We start from the raw sequence: 25,000 nt of genomic DNA on the forward strand, positions 1-25,000 counted from the left end.
GGAGGCACATAATTTACCACAAACTTCCTGCTCTTTTAGTCCCTGTCCTCTATTTAAATCATAATCATCTCCACTCTATTCTGTCCATATGTAACATTCTCCACATTTATATCCTTCTTAGTCAGGAACATAACTCCACCACCTTGTTTTCTTTCTCTGTTTCTAATCCAGTGATTATATGCACCATATCCTACACTGTTGGGTGGTATTGGACCTATTCAATTTTGTCTCCACAATTCCTATTATGTCAGGTTCTTTTTCCTTCAGGTAATCATTCAGTTCGTCCAAACCTATCCACCTATTTTTGTGAAGGACACATTTAATTTTCTGTTACCTCCATCTTGTTTTCTGTTTACCTTCTGTTTTTCTCTCCTATGAACCATTTTGTCACTTTCCACTACTCTCCAAAAGAATTTCGCTTTGTCTGGCTCTGTTCTGTTCTCGTTTTTTTTTTTTTTTTTTTTCTTTTGGCTTCGATTCTTTTAGTTTTGTCTTCCTCTCTTTCCCCTTTATTCATCTCTCTTTTTATCCATACCTGTTTGTACTGATCACTTTTGATAGTTTCCTTGTTTTTGATAAGACATTATCTGCTGTCGCATGTGACCTGAATTTAACTTTATTGGTCTGGTCTTGTCTATACTGTATTTCTCTAGTCTATATATTTCTTCAAATTCTTTCCCTATTTCCTGTTCACCTTCTTGAAATATTTTCAATACCTTGTTTAACTTCTCTTTCTTATCTCCTACTCTTGTAGTCCTATTTGGATTATACTTCTCTTCCATTCCTAATATAATTATACATTACTTTTTATCTGCTAAGTCTCTTACCATATTCTCCTTCTCCCTCATCACTTTAATAACTGTGTCCTTAGTTTGTTCCTTCATCTGTTGTTTCACTATATCTCTAAATTCAATTTTACCATCCTCCTGAACTTTTCTCCTACTCTTTGTCTCTTTTGCTATGGACTCCCTATTTTCTTTATTATTCCTCTTTAATTCCTCATTCTCATCCTTTACTTCTTTTTAATTATTCTATTTCTTTGTTTAGGTTTTGGTTCTCCTTCTTTAGTTCTTCCAATCTATCAACTCTCTGTGTAATTAGCGCGAGTTGGCTAAACCTAACCTCCCATGTTTCGTTCATTTTTGTTAGTTTTTTCTCTAGACTTGCTTATCGGGAGAAGTTGTCGTCTCCTCCCTCATTAAATCCATAGAAATAATTATCTCCACTTTCTATTGAGTTGCCTTTATCTATATTTCTACTTTTGATCCCTTTGCTGACCTGTTCGACTTCGCCTGTATCGTCTACGCATCTTATGTTTACACTCCTTCTGACTTTCGGGGCCTGTTCCTCCCTTTCCTCATTTTCTTCCATTTTTATCAATAATTCCTCCCCTTCCCCTTTTTCATCACTCTTCACCTGTCCATTACACCACGAGATTTCCCCTTCCCTACTAATACAGCACAGGTACTCCCTCGTCGCTGAAATCCACGAAAATTGCGTTTTTTCCGGATTTCTAATCTTCGCCGTCTGTCCGACGTGTGTGTGTGTGTGTATTTCACCATTGTCTTTGATTCACCATGATCTTTGGATCACGTGTTGGATTCGTGATCGACAGCTATTTCCCTCTCAGAAGAGAGCTCAGAGCTCGTATATGACCGATCTATGGGTAATGTGAGTGTGTGTGTGTGTGTGTGTGTGTGTGTGTGTGTGTGTGTGTGTGTGTGTGTGTGTGTGTGTGTGTGTGTGTGTGTGTGTGTGTGTGTGTGTGCAGTGGCGGATCCAGGATAAAAATTTGGGGGGGGCTAACCTCAATTCCTTCCTCTGAGTAGTCTGATGTATCAGAAGTCTGACGTATACTTAACTTAATAATGTTTTTCAGATTTTTCTGTATTTTAGACATATATAATAGAATGTATATTCGTTTTATATTGTTACACGCTTGTGCTAGTCAGTGATAAGGCACTGGCACGCGTATACTCTCGCATAGAGAGAAATTATTGCAGGATCCGTGTGTAGTGTTAGTGCACATGGACTCATGGAAGTAATAAAAAATAAAAGTAGCTTTAAAAAACAGAAATACAAACAAAAACGTGTATGAACTTCTGAACCTGTTAATAAAAGTATCTAAATTACATTAATAACACAAAGCATTGTTCATGGGATCTCACACGAACATCAACCTCCTGTTTTTTTTTGGGCAAATACATTGATTACACTGTCTATTTCAATATTGATTTCATTGTGAGCGTCGAGTAGCGCCAGGCCGTTGAGGCGATCTTGACCCATAGTATTCCTTAGGTAGGTCTTCAGTTGCTTCAGGGTTGAAAATGAACGCTCGGCCTCTGCGTTCGAGACTGGGAGCGTGATCAAAACTCGGAGGAGCTTGGCCAGGTTCGGATACATTCGGGTCTGGGCGTGGGCAAGGGCATCTCCAATGGATTCGAACTTCATTGTTGTTGAATACCAGCGCTCTGCTTCCGCCTTCACGAGGCTCAAGGTCTCGATGTCAGCCTCATAAACCTTTGCCGCTTCCAGTACAGCAGCAACATCTCCGTCAGTGCTGCTGAGCAGATTCTTGATCTTGAAGCCAACAGGAATAGTATCATTCCCGAACCGGGTCTGCAGCTTAGTCAATACATGGTCGAGGAATGGGACATTTACAGATCTTCGGTAATACTCCTCAGCTGTCTGGGAGGGTAAATTCGCTCGCTGCGTTTGGTGCTTGCAAACTTGAGGTACAGGAATGGTGTCGTGTGATGAACCGATCTCCTGGAGGAGCCCCTCTGCCTTCTTGAAGATGTCCTGGAAGCTGGTCAGTGCACCTTCCCGGGTCTTGTTTAGATGCGTCACCACATCACCAATCGTAGCGTACGCTGAGACTAGATCGACCATAGGGGACTGCAGGGCTCGGCTCGGCTCCACAGTGTGAGCTAGCACAGACTCAGCGACGGCGAGACCAATCAGAAAGCGCGGCTCTCGGATTGCTATTAGTAGTAGTCCCGCCGTCGCGTCCGAGTTGCTCTCGTTCTCCAGAAAGACGGCAATAACTGGCAGGAATTCCATAAACACAATGACTGAGTCGTGTCGCTCAACCCATCTAGTAGCGCAGAGGCTGACCAGCTTCTTCCGCTTCGTGGACGTGTGGTCTTTTACGAGCTCAGTAAACCTCATCGAGCGCATGTTTGAGGAATAGATGTAGTTATACACCTCGCTGAGAGTCTGGAGAGCGAGCTTTACCTCCTTGGTGTCACAGGCCTTGGTCACAGGCCTGGCAACCCTACAACACGCGCAGCACAAAACAGATAAATGGAATTAAACAAATGCCAAACACAGCACAATTCCGCCCAAATACCGCATACATGCTGTCAGTTTATTTAACCCCCGGACCTGGCAAAACATCAGAAAGTACTAAAATCGATTAAATGACATCCTTACAATGATTCATGGAAGAACAAATTTTTTTTTGGGGGGGTCAGCCCCCCCCCCTGGATCCGCGCCTGTGTGTGTGTGTGTGTGTGTGTGTGTGTGTGTGTGTGTGTGTGTGTGTGTGTGTGTGTGTGTGTGTGTGTGTGTGTGTGTGTGTGTGTGTGTGTGTGTGTGTGTGTTTGCCCACCCCTGTCCTAGGATGTCCCACCAATGTGCGAACGGGATCACATACAACTCATCAATAAGTGCATTAGATTTGGCTATTTAAGTTTCAACAACCAAGAGTATCATCAGCACAAAACCCTTCCTAGGAGAACTCCGTTAAGTGCAATGGTAGTATCGTTATACCTGGAAGTAATAGAAAGGGATAACTATTGTAAAATAATTTCCAAAAATTCTAAACGGTTCCGCTACATAGACTACTGCTTTTTCATCTATATTGGGATGACCATTACACAATGCTAGTTTCTTAAGCTTTTCTTTTCTTCCCAGGTTTTCTGGAATATTGTTAACTATGCTAATCCTGTTTCACTGCCTGTTTCGATGGCAACTTTAGTTAGTTAATGAATCCGGTCTGCTTTACTTCATAAATTCGTCTTCACTGCCTATTGTTCCTCAGATTCAAGAATTATTTGCTCCTCTACTGGATGACTCTATTTGGATAGGTTATCTGGGTTGTTCTGATTGATCAGATTGAAAAAATTTTGAGGTATTCCTGGCATTTATTCTTAATGCTATTTTTATCACCGAGAGTTTTCCGTCGTTGTCATACATGACAACTGTTGGGCCAAATGGTTCCTCCCTCAATTTGTAGAACTGTTGCTGTACGCGCAGTTGTAGGAGTCCTTATTTCTTGGATCCATTTTAAATTGTTTCTTAGTTAAAGAAAATATATAAGTGGAGTAATTTTCATGTATCCTTCACGGTGCTCACATCCATGAATTTAACATTGAATTACAAAGAACCAACATTTAGCCTCGTCACTCCGGTGAAACTTCCCTAAAATAACACTGGCCAAAACCTGATTTATTGTCTTTTTTTTTCTGATTTAGGACAATTTTGATGTGCTGAATGCAAATTCACATTGATTTTACTCAATCAGGACAACTTTTAAATATATAGCCACATTTTTTACGGTTTTGTTTACATGTATGGGTATTTTCTATTTATATAATGCAATATCTTTATTATTTATTGAAATAAACGTACTCTAAAGAGTTTATATGCGCTAATTTATGACTAACTGGTATCTTTTGCTCGTGAAAAGGATTCGGTTAGTAGATCTTGCAAAAATAAGCCCGATATGTTCTGCTACATCTGCGGCGAATACAACGCTGTTCCTAATAGGAATTCAGTCACAAGTTTCATAAAGCGTGCTTACCATGATTATTTTGACATGAAACTTGGTGGTCATGATCAAATTTGGACGCTACACATGGTATGCAAGACATGCACCTAGTATCTGCGTCGTTGAATCAAGGGCAAGAAGAATTGTGTGAAGTTTGGAAGGAGCCGACAAACCATGGCATTGCCTGCTAATTCTGCGCTATTGATATGACTAGGATCAACAGAAAGAACCAGAGCAGCCTCAAGTATTCTGATCTTGAATCAGTACGTCATCCTTTAGCTGTCTTCGGAGAACTTCCTGACATTAGTGACGAAGATTCCGCCAGTGATGAAGAAAATGAAGAACTGGTTTTTGACGATGATGCTCGGCGTCTTTTTTCCCCATATGTAGCTAAATTATTTAGTTTGCGATCTCAGCTTGTCAAAATCCTCTCAAGGTTGAAAAAAAAAAACTCCGGCAGTGCTCGTATCACCTTCTACCACAACAGACATAAAGAATTTCTCCGTTTTTTCTCTGAAGGGAAGGACCTGATGTACTTTACAGATATTGCGCAGCTTCTACACAAGCTTGGGGTGCCACAGAGTTTGAAAGCTCAATGAACGAAGTGGAACTTGAAGCGTGTTTTTTTTCTGGTCGAAGAATTTTCTTGGCAACAAGGCCAAGAACTACTTAGAGCTTGTCACCAATATGCTGACTGCTTTCAGAAATCTCGGATGCAACATAATCATCAAATGCATTACTTATTCACACATGGATCGGTTTCCTGAGAATCTGGGATCAATGGGGGGAGATTTCATCAGGACATGAATGAGATAGAGACCAGGTATCATTGATGCTGGGATGCATTTATGATGGTTGAGACATCCCTGCCGCTGAGCATTTTAGGAGTTCGAGGAAATGGAAGTTCAAGCCATGAATTTTGAACAATGATTTCCTAACATCCAATTTACATGTACTCAGCTTTATCAATGTCTACTATTCAATATATACTAATAATTTTTTAACATTTAACCAATAAATTGTGTTAGGAAACTATATTTTTTGCCCTTAAAACCTATTTCGAATGAGAAATATCAACAAAATCAACCGAAAATGTCGCAAAAATATAATCGATTTAGTCAGAAGACAATTCTAATCGACGTAGCACAAAAAACTTGACCTGATCGAGAGAAACGAATATCAGTTGAAAAAACTTAGACATCTTACATTCTTTTTTGTAACCCAGTCTAGTGTTATGTAACTGTCTAGTGTCATGAAAAAAGTTATCACGTCAATATAAATTGATCAGTTTTAACCTCTTAGCTACGATGTTGTCCCTTCAACTGGATAGAATCTATTGGAGTTAACCATGAAGAATAGCTAGGGGTGTTAACGTGTCGAAGGGGGTAAGATAAAAGGAAAGGCTGTCCTTAGAAGAGAGAATCCTGATATCTTAGTTCGGTCTGTCTGGATGATACCAATTGTTTGTTTAAGATCCGATGGTCATCCGGCGCCTTCGATATCCAATGATTACTGTTGTGGGTCATCTTTCTCAGTGAAAAAAGTCACAGAAAGACCAATATAAAATTTCTGTCCTATGAATACCAAAGTCCAAAGGCTCCGGGAAAACCAAGAAAACCTGAAACACTAACCTATTTGGATCGTTGAAAAAAAAACTGACTTACTGTAGGAAATACAAACAGTTATGGCATATACAGGACATACCCATGACCGTAGGGCGGGACAAAGTAGAGGCAGCAGTGCACGCGGTGGTCCTGGATGTTCTTCCGGTTCAGACCAGACTCATCTTGGAAGAATCTGCAAAATACAGTGCTGATACAAAAAGAAAGTAATCTCAAAAAGCTTTGCTGCATCAGTACATCTATGTAATCATCAGTACATTGTGAACACATTGTAAAGACATGGGCTGAATCAGCTACCAATAACAAGATTTTTTGTACTACAATATACGGTTATACAATAAAATCAAAGGATAACAAATTGACATCACTTTCGTTGGCGTACGGGAAGATATATAATTTTTTCTAAGTAAGAGCATTGTGTTACCTTTCCCAATTTTACCTGGCAGGTAACACGACAATCTAGTGTGCTCGTGTCCACAACGCCACCAACGAGAAACAGGAAGACGGAAGTCGAAAATAATATGATTTAAACACTGGAGTGTGCTACCAAAACACATTACAATGCTCTCCATAATGGCATTGAATAAGAAAAATCACTGAAGTATCGAATACATGAAACCCCTACTGTTACTCCTATGTGTTTATTTATTTATTTATCTTGTGTTTTTACCTTATAGTAAACACACACTCGCGAAGTCCTATCTCTTACTCTCCAAATTATCATGCCTAGCTTTAGATTCGTGTGTGTGCGTGTATTTTCCCTTTTCCGAGGTTTTCAGGGCTATCTTTCCAAACCGGATGGCATCAATAACACTTATTGAGTCTCCGTAGATCACGATTGTCCCCTGCCCACCAGAGAGGGCTTGATCCAGGGCTTTGGAAACGTCACTCACTCTCCATAGCGCTGTCACCCCATCAGCGGTTACAAAAGCCACGCCACACCTTCCTGTGAGGGAGTCCACAGAACCGTCCGTGTAGTACGATGAGCTCGCTTGTGATTGACCTTATGGCCTCAAGGTCCATGGGTAGCAACTGTACCAGGTCACAGACAGCCTTACTCCAGTTGAGATGGAGGAGTTGGAATGGGCGCAGGGAGATTGTCACGAGGGAGGGGGCAGGTATTGCCTGGATGAGGTCTGTCCGGAGCACGTCACCGAACCATGATTTCGGAGTTCGCGGATCACACTCACCGCATGGTCCTTCGGTGGGGTAGCCCTCGACCTCTAGGGCATTCAGGATAGAAGCCTTGACTTCACTCTTCCTTGGGCCGGTTAGAAGTTGAACGAGAAGACAGGAAGAAAGCCTTTCCACCCGTGGGCGAACGGAGTTAAATCCCGTCTCCTGTCTAAGATTCACCACACTGGCCATGGAAGGATCGTAGTGATAGTACGGAGATCCTGGTTTTGAAGGACCTTGAGCTTGTTTCACGATCTGAGACGGATGGAAATGAGAGCCACAGCAGCATAGTCTGCTACCGAACGTATCTCTAGGGTATCATCCGGAGGACCTTGTGCCCGGCACCCAGCCGGGTCTCGTCACGGCTCTGATATTTAATCTCGTCTTTGTGGCTTGACAGAAGTACCTGACCCCCGGAGCGAGGTAGAGCCTGTAGTCGATCTAGATGCCCAAGTATTGGTAGGTGGGCACCCAGGGAAGACTGTCGCCTTCAAGAGTAAGATAAGTGCATTGGTTCCGCGTTCTCATTACTCTGGTCTTGGCCGTCGAGATCTGGACCCTAAGTCCAAGCCGTTTGCAATTCTGGGAGAAGCAATTTAGTGCCAGGTGAGTTCTTTGACGGAGTTACCCCCCCCCCACATTCTTAAGAATTTTTCAACATCCAAATAGCATTAATCAACTCCAATACAGTTAAATGCCTTTTAATAAAAAACGCACCCGAGAATGAAGAAGGTGTATATTCAATTCCAAGTAAAGTATGCGACAAATACTATATTGGGCACACTGGGAAAGAATTAAAAGTAAGAATAAAACAACTCAAATATAGCGTCAGAAGTGGACAAAATCCCAACGCGTTAGTTGTTCACAGCGATTCCAATCATTGCACTGGTATTAATTGGGAGAGCGCTAAAGAAATTGTTAAAAGTAAGTCACATTTCAATACAAATATAATATAATCCATTCTGATCAAGGATTGTACAAATTGGACAATCTTATCTTTAACCCTATATTTAATAGAATGATACCCAGACACTCACATCGTGGAAACGGAAACTATATGAGTAGGTAACGGGGAAATATTTCCTGACGAACGTTTCTTAGTTCCTTTACTTTACCACCCTGCTTTTACATATATATTCTTATTTCTTTTGTCTACGTGCCTTGAAAGCGCTCGGTTTATAATCTATTATTATCTTTCTTTGTGGTTTTCTACACACACACACACACACACACACACACACACACACACACACACACACACACACACACACACACACACACGCGCGCGCGCGCGCGCGGTGCTTATGGGAGATTTTAACTGCAATGAAATCTACTGGGAAGTGATGACAGTGAAAGGTGGAGAGGATCAATGGGGAAATGTATTAATCGACAATGGGTAAAAGAATACAGTACATTTAGAAATAATGAAGAACCGTCGAGACTAGATGTATTATTCACACCAGAACCTGAAATTGTGGACAAAATTGAATACAAGTCACCAATTGCGAAATGACCATATACTACTTCAGTTAAAACTAAAGTAGGAAATATATATATAGAGAGAAATGAGAAACACAGAAAAGGAAGACTGAAGTATAGTAAAACGGACTTTGAGAAACTTAGGAATTTTTTTCTTAAATCAAGTTTGGAAAAAAATTTCAATGAAGAAACACAAGTAGAAGAAAAATGGATGATTCTGATAGAAATCTATGAAGAAGGAGTGGATAAATATGTCCCAAAACAAAAACAGGAAAAGGTGTATATTAAGTGCTGGTTTAACAGAAGGTGCAGCGAAGCGAAAGATAGAAGAGCTTGGAAAAGATGGAGAAAAGACAAAAAACATCGAATGTGGCAAATATATTATTATATTATATATATAATATATATCAAAGGGATGAATATGTAAAAATAGGCAGGGAAGAAAAAAAAAATAAGAAAAAAAGTCATAATAGAAAAATGTAAAGATCAGTCAAAACGATTCTATAGATATGTGAACGGTAAACTAAAAAACAAACAGGAAATAATGAAACTACGCCAAGAGAATATGTAATACACAGAAGATTCAGAAATAGTTGAAGTCATGAGCAAACACTTCAAGCTGGTTTTCACTAGAGAAAATGTACAACATCGGGATGAAGGGAGAGAAGTGAAACACCACCCCCAACCCCATGAGGGAAATAATAGTAACACGGAAAGAAATAATAAACCAAAATATGAACCTTGATGTCAGGAGATCTCATGGCCAGGATAGAATAGCAAACTGGATATTAAAAGAATATAAAGAAGAACTAACAGACAAAATATATAATAAGTTGCCACTCAAAAAAGGAAAAATGGCAAAAGACAGAAAAAATGCTGATATCGTACCAATTTATAAAGGAGGAAATAAGGAGTACCAAACAAATTACAGACCGGTTTCACTTACAAGCACGGTAGCCAAAATTTGTGAAAAAGTTGTAAGAAGTATATGGGTAAAACATATACAGTAACTAAATAAGGGACAATTCGAATTTAGACAAGGAAGATCATGTACCACAAGGATTAGTATTGGCAACAATAATATTTCCTATTTATGTGATTGACAAAGACGAGGGTGTGAAATGTTACGTCAGCTTCTTTGCAGATGACACATAACAGAGAGATCTGAACAGCATTTGGGAATGGGATCAGAAGTTGGAAGTGAACTTCAGCATTAAGAAATGCATAATGGAAATCGGAAAATGGAGAGAATCCAGAGAGCAACTACGAAGATGGCTCCAACACTATCTCAACTGTCATATGAAGACAAATGGTCAAAATTAGAATTACCGACTCTGGAACGAAAAAATAGAAAGAGGTGACTTGTTGACCATCTACAGACTTATGAGAGGTAAAGAAATCTTTGGTAGAGAAGACTTACTAAATTGGGATAAGAGAAACACAAGAGGACATGCAAAAAAGCTCAAAAAGGACAGTAACTGTTATAGAAGAGACATGAAAAAAGAACAGCTTTCCCCACAGAGTAGTGGATTTATGGAACATACTATACGAAACAATAGTGTGTGTGCAAAAGCAATACAAGAATTTAAGAGCCAATTAGATATGGCGAGATACAGAGATGGGAGACCACGAGGGTAGCTCCCCTTCCCATAAGACACAACTAGGTAAATACAACTAGGTAAACACACACACACACACACACACACACACACACACACACACACACACACACACACACACACACACACACACACACACACACACACACACACACACACACACACACACACACACACACACACACATACACACACACTCACACGCACACACGCACACACACACACACACACACACACACACACACGCACACACACACACGCACACACACACACACACACACATACACACACACACGCACACACACACACACACACACACACACACACACACACACACACACACACACACACACACACACACACACACACACACACACACACACACACGCACACGCGCGCGCGCCAGCGAAGATTGGAACTCCGGAAAGATACACAATTTTCGTGGATTACAGCGACGAGGGAGTACCTGTATTGTATTATTTGGGAAGGCGAAAACTCGTGGTGTAGTGGGCAGGAGAAGGGGAGGCATTATTGAGGAAAATGGAAGGAAATGAGGAAGGGAACGAACGGGCCCCGGACGTCAGAAGGGGTGTCAACAAAAGGTGTGGAGAACACACAAACGAGGTAGAACAGGGGAGCAGAGGTATCAAAAGCAGAAATATAGATAATAGCAGCTCAATGGAAAGGGAAGATAACTACTTTTACGGATTTAATGAGGGAGGAGATAACAACCTCCCCCAACTAGTAAATCTAGAGGAGAAACTAAAAAAAAAAAAAAAAACCGAAGTATGGGAGTTTAGGTTTAACCAATTAACACTAGTTACACAAAGAGTTGATAAACTGGAAGAATGAAAGAATGAGAACCAAAACCTAACTAAAGAAATAGAAGAATTAAAAGACAATTAAAAGAAGTAAAAGATGAGAATAAGGAATTAAAGAAAAATAACAAAGAGAATAAAAGGTCAATAGCAAAAGAATTACATGTTTGGAAAAAAGTCCAAGAGAGAAAAAAAAAAAAAAAAAAAACAACGAACGAAGTATGGGAGTTTAGGTTTAATCAATTAACACTAGTTACACAAAGAGTTGATAAACTGGAAGAATTAAAGAAGGAGAACCACAACCTAACTAAAGAAGTAGAAGAATTAAAAGACAGTTAAAAGAAGTAAAATATGAGAATGAGGAATTAAAGAGGAACAATAAAGAGAATAAAGAGTCCATAGCAAAAGAATTACAGGGTTGAAAAAAAGTCCAAGAGAACAAAAAAATTGTATTTGGAGATATACTGACACAACAGATGAAAGAACAAACTAAGGACACAGTTATTAAAGTGATGAGGGAGAAGGAGAATATAGTAAGAGACTTAGCGGACAAAAATAAATATATAATTATATTAGAGATGGAAGAGAAATATAATCCAAACAGGACTACATGGGTAAAAGAGGAGATGGAAAAGGTAAACAAGATATTAGCAGTAGTTCAAAAGGATAAACAGAAACAAAGGAAAGAAATTGAAGAAATATATAGAACAAGGAAATACAATACAGATAAGACCAGACCAATTAAGGTTAAATTCAGGTCACAAACGACAGCAGAGAATATCTTTGTAAAAACAGGGAAACTAGCAAAAAATGATCAATATCAACAGGTATAGATAAAAAGAGAAATGGATAAAGAGGAAAAAGAGGAGGAGAAAACAAAAAGAATAGAATCTGAGGAAAAAACGAGAAAAGGACAGAGTCAGACAAAGAGAAATTCTATTGGAGAGTAGTGGATATGAAAGTGAGGAAATGGTTCATAGCAGAGAAAAACGGAAGGGAAACAGAAAGTACGATGGAAGTAGCAGAAAATTAAAAGTGTATTACACAAATATAGATTGGCTTAATAACAGGCTTGAACGAACTAAATGATTACCTAAAGGAAAAAGTACCGGACATAAAGGAAATTGTAGAGGAAAATTTGAAAGGTCCACTACCACCCAACAGTGTAGGACATGGTGCATATAATTATTGGATTAGAGACAGAGAGGAATTAGGTTCCTGACTAAGAAGGATATAAAGGTGAGGAATGCCACATATGGAAAGAATAGGGTAGAGATGATTATGATGGAAGTGAAGGACAGGGATGGGAAAAGCAGGAAGTTTGTAGTAAATTGTGTGCCTCCTAAAACGGCTTCATGGGAAGAGAGAGAACACAAAAATATGTTAGAAGACACAAGGATAACACTAAATAAGATAATGGAAGATGGAGGAAGAACTGTTATAATGGGTAACTTTAATTGTAAAGAAATCTGCTGGGAAGAGATGACAGTGAAGGGTGGAGACGACCTACGTGGAAATATACTACTTGATATGATTATAAAACATACAATTACGCAATGGATACAAGAGAATACTAGGTATAGAAATGAGGAAGAACCATCGAGACTGGACCTAATCATCACATCAGAACCCGAAATTGTGGACAAGATTGAATATAGGACACCAATAAGTAAAAGTGACCACATATTGGTTGAACTGGAACTAAATGAGGAAAAATACATGGAAAAACGAACAATATAGAAAGGGAAGATTGATGTATGGAAAAACAAATTTTGATAAAATAAGAGAATTCTTTAAAAAAGCAGACTGGGAAAGGATAAACAAGGAGGAAACAACAGTAGAAGAGAAATGGAATATTTTGACAAAAATTCATAAAGGAGTGGAAAACTATGTTCCAAGAAAAAAACAAGAAAAAGAATATGTAAAATGCTGGTGCAACAAAAGATGTAGGGAGTTAAAAGACAAAATGGATAAGGCTTGGATAAAATGGAAAAAAGACAAAAGACCTGAAAAATGGAAAATATATATTAGTTATAGAAATGAATATGTACAGGTGTGCAGAGAAGAAAAGAGAAAATATGAAAAACATATCATAGAAAAATGTAAAGATCAACCAAAACTATTTTACAGACTTGTAAATAACAAACTGAAAGACAAACAAGAATTAGAGAAATTATGACAAGGAGGAGTTGAATACACAGAGGAAATAGAAATGGCAGAAATTATGAAAAACATTTTAAATCGGTGTTTACGAGGGAGAACATACAACTTAGAGATATCAAGTGGGAGGAGAAAGTCCCCCCTATGAAAGAGATAGAAGTAACAAGGAAAGAAATAATGAACCACTTGAGTAATCTTGATGTCAGAAAATCGTACGAATCAGATGAAATGGCAAACTGGATTTTGAGATAATGCAGGAATGAACTAACAGACAACATACATAGTCTAATAAGCAGTTCATTGAAAGAAGGAAAAGTTCCAGAAGATTGGGAAAGAGCAAATATAGTACCAATATATAAAGGGGGAAACAAGGAAGACCCTACTAACTATAGACCAGCCTCTCTTACAAGTACAACAGCTAAAATTTGTGAAAGAATGATCAAAATTAGATGGGTAAGGCATTAAAAAAAAAAAAAAAGTACTAAATCCAAGGCAATTTGGATTTAGACAAGGACGATCATGCGTCACAAACTTAATGTGTTTCTATTCAAGGCTAATAGATGTAATACAAGAAAGAGATGGATGGGCTGATTGTGCATTTCTAGACCTGAAAAAAGCTTTTGATAAGGTGCCATATAAGAAATTGCTAATGAAATTAGAAACTGCAGGAGGAATACAGGGCAAAGTGCTGAAGTGGATGGAAGACTTTTTGTATGAAAGAAAAATGAGAGTGGTGATAAGAGACAAATATTCTAATTAGGATGAGGTCATTCGTGGAGTTCTACAAGGAACAGCTCTGGCCCCAATAATGTTTGCTATATATATTAATGATATGGATAAAGGAATTTAAAGTTATATGAGCTTCTTTGCGGACGATCCAAAATTGTTGAAAAAAGTGAACACTGTAGAAGATTGTGGGTCGCTGCAGAGTGATCTCAATAAAGTATGGGAATGGAGTAGGAAGTGGGAGATGGAATTCAATATTAAGAATTGTAGTATAATGGAATTTGGAAGAAGAAGAAGAAAAAAAGAATAGTGGGATCATATAATTTGGGAGAAGAGGAAATTAAAAAAGTAGAAAATGAGAAGGACATGGGAGCCGTTATTATTAATAATATGTCCCCTGAGAAACATATAAACAAGATTTTTGGAGAAACTTATAATCTAATATGAACGATCAAAGAAGCATTTACATATCTGGACGAAGAAATGATGAATAAAATACTAGTCTCTTTGATAAGATTGAGATTGGAGTATGCAGCGACGACGTGGTCACCAAGTAAAAAAAAAAAAAAAAAAAAAAAAAAAAAAAAAAAAAATAAAAAGAGTACGACAAAACTTGAAAGAATACGAAGAGCAATTACGAAATTGGCACCAACACTCTCAGAACTATAATTTACATATCTGGACGAAGAAATGGTGAATAAAATACTAGTCACTTTGGTAAGACCGAGATTGGAGTATGCAGCGACAACGTGGTCACCAAGTAAAAAAAAAAAAAAAAAAAAAAAAAAAAAAAGGACAAAACTTGAAAGAATACAAAGAGCAATTACGAAATTGGCACCAACACTCTCAGAACTATCATATGAAGAGAGACTAGCAAAACTTGAACCACAGACATTAAAGCAAAGAAGAGAGAGAGGAGACTTGATAACTATTTATAGAATCATGAAAGGCATAGAAACTATTGATAGAGAGGATCTAATAAAATGGGATAGTAGAAAGAAAATCAAGAAAGACAGTTATAGAAGAGACCTGAAAAAGAAAAACTTTCCCCACAGAGTAATAGACGTTTGGAACAACTTAGATGAAAATGTGGTGTGTGCAAAAACGATACACGAATTTAAAAACAGTCTAGATAAAACGAGATATGAAGACGGGACATCACGAGTATAGCTCCCCTTCCCGTAAAATACAACTAGGTAAATACACACACACACGCCGGTCGAAGCCGGCCTTAAGCGTTTAATACGCTGCACATTGAAATACTGAAAACCATTTGGCATTTCACCGACCATATGAACAATTGTTTAGATCCTCTTGCAGAATCTCGGCGTCTTCTCCTGATGTCCTATTTTAGTGATGTCCGCAAAATTACTAACATCATTATTAATCCCATTGCCCAAGTCGTTTATATATATATATATATATATATATATATATATATAAAAATATATATATATATATGTATATATATATATATATATATATGTATATATATATATGTATATATATATATATATATATATATATATATGTATATATATATGTATATATATATATATGTATATATATATATATATATATATATATGTGTATATATATATATATATATTGAACAATAAAGGACTCAAAACCAAGCCCTGAGGAACTCAACAAATAATACTCTACCATTTGGATTTTACACCGTTTATGGTGACCCGCTGTTTTCTGTCAATGATCCAAGCTCTAATTCACTCAAACACTTTTCCTCCTATGCCATTGGCTTTGACTTTATTTAGTAGTCTTTGATGGGGCATATTTTCGAAGGCTTTGCTAAATTCAAGGTAAATAACATCGCAAATATCATTGTTATCTAACGCCTTGAAGACATTAGTGTAAAATGATTGAAGGTTAATTGCACATGACTTACTCTTGGAGAACCCATGCTGTGAGTCACGAATCAAATTATGTCTCTCAATATGATCTTTGATTTTATTAGCTATTATTGAGTCAGGCATTTTACCTTTATTGATAGCAAGCTGATTGGCTTGTAGTTGCATATAGAAGATTTATCTCCCTTTTTGAAAACAGGAACAGTGTTTGCCTGCCACCAATAGGCACAAAACTAGTGTCTACCAGTTAGCGAAAATATCTAATAAATATTTTTGTTAACTGGTCACAGATTTAAAATTTACACTCTTTAAGCTCTCTCGGAAAAATCGTCTGGGCCTAGGAATTTTGTAGCTTTAATTCTATCAAACTGACCACTTGCACTTTACTAATGCTGATGTTAGTTGGTGTATTTCCTTCATCCCTACTGAAAATCGGGTCGCAGTCAGTTATCATACCTAACCTCTCCTTTATAAACACCGCGAAAAAACATTTATTACACGCACTCAAACCCCAGTTATATCCATAGCTGACCCCACATCAACAAAACTGGCGTTTTGAAAGAATAGGGTATCCCAGCCTTACACATAACTACCTCACCATAGGAAACGACCTTCATATGTGCCAGAGCAAGGTTCCCCTCACAATATCACACATACTGCTAAAATGTCCAATTTACAAAACGTCCCTCAACAACAACCTACAGCCATTTACCCCCTCAAACAATAAAGATTCTACACCAACCCCTGGATGATTAAACATTAATACTCCTATCATCTCTTCACAACTTCCGACAGAAAACAGGGCTTTAAGCCAGACTATATTATATATATATATATATATATATATATATATATATATATATATATATACATATATATATATATATATATGTATATATATATGTATATATATATATATATATGTATTTTGCAGTAATTCACAAGGCACACGTGAAAATAATATGCAGGAAAAAAACCACTGGGAAATAAGAAGCTTAGTCCGAACGTTTTCGTCTATTTAAGACATTATCAAGGAATACACAGTTACAGAGACAAAGGTGGATATATATACATAAAGTAAAAGACAAGCTAGGAACATGGGAAGTACACACAAGATGCTTCACAATCAGGTAGAGCCGATGTTTACATAGACGGACGTTTGGTCCATGACGTTACGTCACCCCCGCTTAGTAGCACTTGCAGAAGTTCTTACAATTTTATCAATAACAAAATCATCAAGTTTAAATAATCCTAAACTTAAATTGATATTATTGTCAAAGGTTTGTTTAATATGACTGGATTCGATGATGTTTCTTTCTAATAAGGATCTACAAGAAATTATTACATTCGAATTATCCCAGTCAATAGGATGAATGTGGTCTCTTACATGGACAAAAATGCCACTGGAACTTTGCCCACTCCTTACACTATATTTGTGCTGATTTATCCTAGTTTGGCCGATATAAAATTTGTTACATTTAAGGCATGGAATAGAGTAAACACAACCCTCGTTTGCTTCAGGTGAATTTTTAATGAGCTTACTTTTTATAGTATTATTTTTGAAAACCAAGTTGATGTTGAATTGTTTGAGAATATTAGGCAGACCAATTAATTTCTCACTGTAAGGAAGAACCAAAAGGTTCTTTTTGTCAAATACTTTTCTTACGTGTGAGGTGTTATGGAAAGTTTTGTAAGCCATTTTATGAGAAGTGTTTACTAAGTGCTTTGGATATTTTAATTCAGAAGCTATGCTATATATCTTCCTCAGCTCATCATCCAAAAATTCCAGGCTACATATCCTGTAAGCTCTAAGGAACATAGAACTAAAGACAGAAAGTTTTGTCTTCTGATGATGAGCCGAGTAAAAGTGGACATATGATGCGATATTAGTAGGTTTTCTATAAACGTCATATTTAAATTGTTTACCATTTCGATGAATTAAAATATCCAAAAATGGCAACTTATTCTCTATTTCTATTTCAAAAGTAAATTTGATTGAAGGGACCATACCATTTAGTTTTTCAAGAAATAAATCTAATTTACGATTAACTGGCCAAAGACACAAGATATCATCAACATATCTTTTCCACACAACTTGTTGGGGAAGAATCCTAGGTAGTAGTTTCATCTCAAAAAATTCCATGTACAAGTTACTAAGTACTGGGGACAGAGGATTTCCCATTGCCATACCAAATTTTTGTACATAGAATTCACCATTAAAAACAAATTTACAATTTACAATACACAACTTAATAAGTTCAATTATGGTTTTAGCTGGAAGTGGCAAGTCATGTTTTGATAATAATTCTTCTTCAAGATATACCAATAAGTCAATTACGGGGACACGGGTGAAGAGCGAGGTTATATCAAAACTAACTAGTTTAAAATCATAACTGATTTCTAGATTATTCAAATAATTAATAAAATCAACATTATTTGTGACGTGGGAAGAAGATATAGTACCCACTAAGGGACTCAAAATAGTAACAAGCCATTTGGACAAATTGTAAGTGACGGATCCTGTGGAACTGATGATAGGTCTAACTGGACAACCAGGTTTGTGGGTCTTAATCAATCCATACATGTAGGGCAAGGAAGGGGACAACGAAGAAAAATGTTTTATCAGATGTTCATGCCCTTTCAGAATCTTTTTAACATTGCGATTAAACTCACTGTTTACAGATTCAAGCGGGTTTTTAGTAAGTTTTGTATATGTTTCACAATCTCCCAATAATGTTCCCATTTTTTCGATGTAATCTAATTTATTAAGAATGACAATGCAATTACTTTTATCAGCTCTAGTGATGTGTAACTGTTCATCTCTTTTTAACTCACGGTAAGACTTAAAAAACCTTTTAGGACAATTTGGAATACCGGGTGCTGATAAAGAAGCATATACAAAACCCTTGCTGATGTTGATATTTTGAGTAGAGACTTCACCAAATTTTTCTAAGTTGCAAAACCCTTTGGCCACATTAACATAGTCAACTTCGTGTTGAGTTGCTGCGAAACTAAGACCATATCCTAAAGCACATTTTGTAGCACTATTTAGAGGTTTATCAGATAAATTTATAACAAAATTAGGGTTGGCATGCTTGGACCAATCACTGTCTTTAATCAATAGAGACAGTTTTTTGTCAAGTTTCTCACTAAGAACGTTACACGAATGTCTTAATTTACTATAACAATAATCAAGTAGTCTATGTTTCCAATTTTCTGGGATAGCTCTTTGAAAATTATTTCTTAAAGATTTAGTCATATTAAAAGATTCACGAACTTCAATTCTGGTAATATCAATATGCTTTTGTAAGATTATGCGGTGAAATTCTTCAAAGGGTTTATCACACATCCTCAACAATCGATTGTTCAAAATCGATTTAGGCACAACCTGTTCTTGTAGGCAATTTTTCAAGAAATGAAGACGGAGTTTAGTTTTGTGCGATTTGATAAGTGAAGAACAAAACGATGAGACGATAGGAGAAAGTCCAGGTGAGTAGTTGTAGAAATCCATGAAGTGACGCGTGGTATCCATATTTTGCAGTAATTCACAAGGCACACGTTTTGATATAACCTCGCTCTTCACCCGTGTCCCCGTAATTGACTTATTGGTATATCTTGAAGAAGAATTATTATCAAAACATGACTTGCCACTTCCAGCTAAAACCATAATTGAACTTATTAAGTTGTGTATTGTAAATTGTAAATTTGTTTTTAATGGTGAATTCTATGTACAAAAATTTGGTATGGCAATGGGAAATTTTTTGAGATGAAACTACTACCTAGGATTCTTCCCCAACAAGTTGTGTGGAAAAGATATGTTGATGATATCTTGTGTCTTTGGCCAGTTAATCGTAAATTAGATTTATTTCTTGAAAAACTAAATGGTATGGTCCCTTCAATCAAATTTACTTTTGAAATAGAAATAGAGAATAAGTTGCCATTTTTGGATATTTTAATTCATCGAAATGGTAAACAATTTAAATATGACGTTTATAGAAAACCTACTAATGTCGCATCATATGTCCACTTTTACTCGGCTCATCATCAGAAGACAAAACTTTCTGTCTTTAGTTCTATGTTCCTTAGAGCTTACAGGATATGTAGCCTGGAATTTTTGGATGATGAGCTGAGGAAGATATATAGCATAGCTTCTGAATTAAAATATCCAAAGCACTTAGTAAACACTTCTCATAAAATGGCTTACAAAACTTTCCATAACACCTCACACGTAAGAAAAGTATTTGACAAAAAGAACCTTTTGGTTCTTCCTTACAGTGAGAAATTAATTGGTCTGCCTAATATTCTCAAACAATTCAACATCAACTTGGTTTTCAAAAATAATACTATAAAAAGTAAGCTCATTAAAAATTCACCTGAAGCAAACGAGGGTTGTGTTTACTCTATTCCATGCCTTAAATGTAACAAATTTTATATCGGCCAAACTGGTAAAGACTTAAAAACTAGGATAAATCAGCACAAATATAGTGTAAGGAGTGGGCAAAGTTCCAGTGGCATTTTTGTCCATGTAAGAGACCACATTCATCCTATTGACTGGGATAATTCGAATGTAATAATTTCTTGTAGATCCTTATTAGAAAGAAACATCATCGAATCCAGTCATATTAAACAAACCTTTGACAATAATATCAATTTAAGTTTAGGATTATTTAAACTTGATGATTTTGTTATTGATAAAATTGTAAGAACTTCTGCAAGTGCTACTAAGCGGGGGTGACGTAACGTCATGGACCAAACGTCCGTATATGTAAACATCGGCTCTACCTGATTGTGAAGCATCTTGTGTGTACTTCCCATGTTCCTAGCTTGTCTTTTACTTTATGTATATATATCCACCTTTGTCTCTGTAACTGTGTATTCCTTGATAATGTCTTAAATAGACGAAAACGTTCGGACTAAGCTTCTTATTTCCCAGTGGTTTTTTTCCTGCATATATATGTATATATATGTATATGTATATATATGTATATGTATATATATATATATATATATATATATATATATATACTCGAGTAACTAAACCAATATGTGATATATAGGATAACGCGCGACCTCAGACCTCCTATACAACCACCTATCCCCGCCAGTCCACCACAGCATCCACCCACAAATCCATACACCTCCTTTCTTCACTCAACTTCCACCCTAAAAGAAGATCCTACTTTCCAGGAGAAACCATAAAAGATATAATGAACTACATGAACTACACCGTACTAGTAAACTCTCGACTCAAAAAGGGACAACAAACCATTTCCTCTGCAAACGAATGAACAAAGTTCTCTTATTCACAATACCCGTTGGAGCACTCACAGCTTCAAAACTGGAGGTACAAGCAGAAACCTATCCTACTCAAATAACAAGCACCAACATCAAACCCCTATGCAAGTCTCCTAGATCTCCCAGTGTCCCTACCAGATCAAATTGGAATGAATAAGTACATGTCATGTTCAAACTCACACCCAACAACACCACCCTCCACCAATCAACGATATGTAAAGTATATTGAACGACTTCCGACTGTAGTGACCATCAGTTCTTTCACCAGCCCGCAAAGGTTTAAATCCAAAACAATCACCATGTTACACAAAATCAAACAATAATATACTCCATCATACATTGAGTTGACGAGGTTTCATCCCAAACTAAAATAAAACATGTGTATACGTCTCCAGCTATATGTTTTAGCTCTGTTGCCACCATCACTTTCAGTTCCCTTCTCTCCTTAATTACTAGTTTTAATTCTGTTAACTGTTCCTTCCATGATATCATATTCCTTCATTCACTTTCAACTTTCCTTCACTTTTTTCTCATCATTGTATCAATGTGAGTCACTCATCTGTAGGCCCCATGCCTACTTAGTCAAGTACTACTTAATACAAGTTGTTCGTAGGATATTTAAAACGGTTTTATTATTTTCTTCAGTTTCTTCACTATTTCTACAACTTAGTTTGATTAGGTACACCAGAGGACTCCCACCCGGGATCCCCAATCCACTCACCAAGCCAAGGCTGCTCCGACGTCATCCAATAACTTTGACCGTTACAAATAAATGCCTCCCCTTAAGGGCGTGCCTTTCTTCCGTGTACCAATAATTTTTCTCCTCCACCCTTTTCTCCAATCAGAAAGACTTTTACACTGTCTCAAACAATACTGCTTACGCAAGCAGTTTTGGTCACGAAGCGGAGTTGCTTAGTGTTAACATTTCGTCATATCAGCGCCAATATACCCCAACATGTGTTTACAAACTTAAGACGGTGAGCGAGATTATGCAACTCTGTAACTCCGTCACGGCTATTGTTTTCAAAACATCTAACTCGTAAAAATTAATTTCTCGCCACCTACTCCTCTATCTACTTGTCTACTACCTTTATCTACCAGCCTCTTACATTCTGTTTACAAGAAACAACTACATGCTTCTAGCACCCCACGTAAAAGGCTATACTACACCACAAATTTATCCCATCGTCTCCCTATCCAAGCCAAAACAATTCATCATTACCATTTACACTCCATATCCCTTACCAAGCCACTACCGCCAGATTTTTCCTACATTCCCCAATAACAACCTGATTTCTTTATTTATTTAAATCATAAAACATTATTCAGAAATACTATCAGATTTCTTTACCCCTCCCACTAACATATCCTACCTACTAACCACCCACTCCCTGTCACTATTCAACATAAATCAGCCTACAGCCTTTCACCCCAAACAATATCCTACACAGTCATTGATCTAAGTCTATGTACACCAGTTCTCTTTTAAGACTTTGAATGGTCGATCTTTACAAACGATCATAAAGGAAAAGCATGCTGACAGGAGACCTTTTGGTCCATAACTAGGTCGAATGCGGAAAAAGGTAGATAAATAAAATAAGTAAATAGATAATTATGAATAATAAACAAACAGAAATAACAATAATCTGTAATAAATAATACATAATAATAAACAAAATAATAATAATAATGATGATAATGATAATAATAATAATAATGATAATAATAGTAATACTGATTAAAATTATAATAATGATAATAATAATGATAATGATGATAACAATACATACATATACCATAGGCTTTTTCCCCCTTAGAAGGGAGGTAGAAAAAAAAAAAAAAAAAAACTTAATAACCATTCCCACCCATTCCATCCCGAATACACTCCACTCCCATCCACCCTCTACCCTCCCTCATATCTTGGTACCTCCTGGATGACGGGTCATCCCTACATCTTGTCCACTGCCCTGGGTCAGAGGCAGTGTCGCAAGACACAGCACATCCACAGCAACTTCGCTTCATTAAATCGGCGACCCCTCTCTCCGTCCCCTCATGCAGAAAAGGAGATGGGGAGAAATCCCTTCGGGCTCCGTCAAATTTTGCTCACACATACTACCTCACTCCCCATCCCCCCACCCATCCCACCTCATGCATCACATCATCCATATACAACCATTCTCCATTCACCCCTGTCTTCTGTCCTCTCCTGTCCTTCCTCAACAGACATTCCCTTCTTCCCAAAGACCCCTTCACCCCATCCATCCATCTCATCCTAGGTCGCCCCCTCATGTTCACTCCTTCCACATCTGCCATCTACACCTCTTTTACTAGTCTTTCTTCACTCATTCTTTCCATGTGTCCAAACCATCCCAATACTCTTTCATCAACCCTATCTCCCGACACCCTTTCCACCCCTATTCTCCTCCTCACCTCCTCATTCCTCACTCTATCCAGCATAGTAGCCCCTATCATACGTCTCAGACACCTCATCTCAAACACATTCAAACTCCTTCTCTCTTCCTCTCTCATGTTCCATATTTCTGCTCCATACAGTTCTGTTGGCACAATCACTCCTTCATACAATCTCCTCTTAGCATCCACTCCTAAATGTCTTCCTCATTACACTTTTCAATCCACCAAGGCATTTACTCGCTTCTCTCAATCTACATTCTACCTCCACCTCAACTTCTCCCTCTCCTGCCACATTCGCACCCAAGTATATAAAACTATCCACTTCCTCCAGTCGCTCTCCCTTAATGCTCACTTCCAGTCTACTGCCACTTTCACCTCTTGTACATCTCATCACCTTACTTTTACCCACATTTATCTTCAGATTTTTTCTTTCACACACTCTCCCAAACTCTGTCACCAGCTTCCTCAATCCCTCCTCCGATCCTGCTACAAGCGCAGTGTCGTCCGTAAACAACAGCTGGCTCACCTCCCACTTTTCTCCATTTTCTTTAAACATCCCCAGTCCCTGACCTTGCATTTACCTCTCGCACCACCCCATCCATGTATAAGTTGAACAGCCAGGGCGACATAACACATCCCTGACGTAGTCCCACCTTTATCTCAAACCACTCACTCTCTCCATTTCTAATCCTGGGACATACTCTACTACTCTCGTAAAAACTCTTGACAGCTCCTAGAAGCTTTCCTCCTATCCTGTATATCTGTAAGACCTCCCACAGTGCCTTCCTGTCTACCCTGTCATAAGCCTTTTCCAGATCCATATAAGCCCCAAAAAACATCCTTACCTTTTCCTATTGCTTTCTCACATATCTGTCTTACCACAAAAATCTGATCTACGCAACCTCTACCTGTCCTAGATCCACACTGCTCCTCGCTAATCACTCCTTCTGTTCCTCTCCTAATCCTCTCAATCAAGATCCTCCCATAAGTCTTCCCAACTACACTTAACAAGCTAAGCCCTCTGAAACTACTACACTCACAATTGTCCCCT

General features: G+C 37.7%; 1 protein-coding gene across 3 annotated transcripts in view; it reads right to left on the reverse strand.

The window, feature by feature from the left end:
• Positions 1–25,000, reverse strand: part of Septin4 (septin 4) — a 309,607-nt gene that overhangs the window by 87,033 nt on the left and 197,574 nt on the right. For all 3 annotated transcript variants that reach the window (XM_076213803.1, XM_076213804.1, XM_076213802.1), the window contains one exon: positions 6,479–6,571. In XM_076213803.1, the coding sequence (XP_076069918.1) occupies positions 6,479–6,571 (93 nt within the window). The remainder of the gene's footprint in view (positions 1–6,478; positions 6,572–25,000) is intronic.

The sequence above is a fragment of the Oratosquilla oratoria genome, chromosome 32, assembly GCF_046742065.1.
Source record: "Oratosquilla oratoria isolate Oo_2021 chromosome 32, ASM4674206v1, whole genome shotgun sequence".
Classification (NCBI taxonomy): domain Eukaryota; kingdom Metazoa; phylum Arthropoda; class Malacostraca; order Stomatopoda; family Squillidae; genus Oratosquilla; species Oratosquilla oratoria.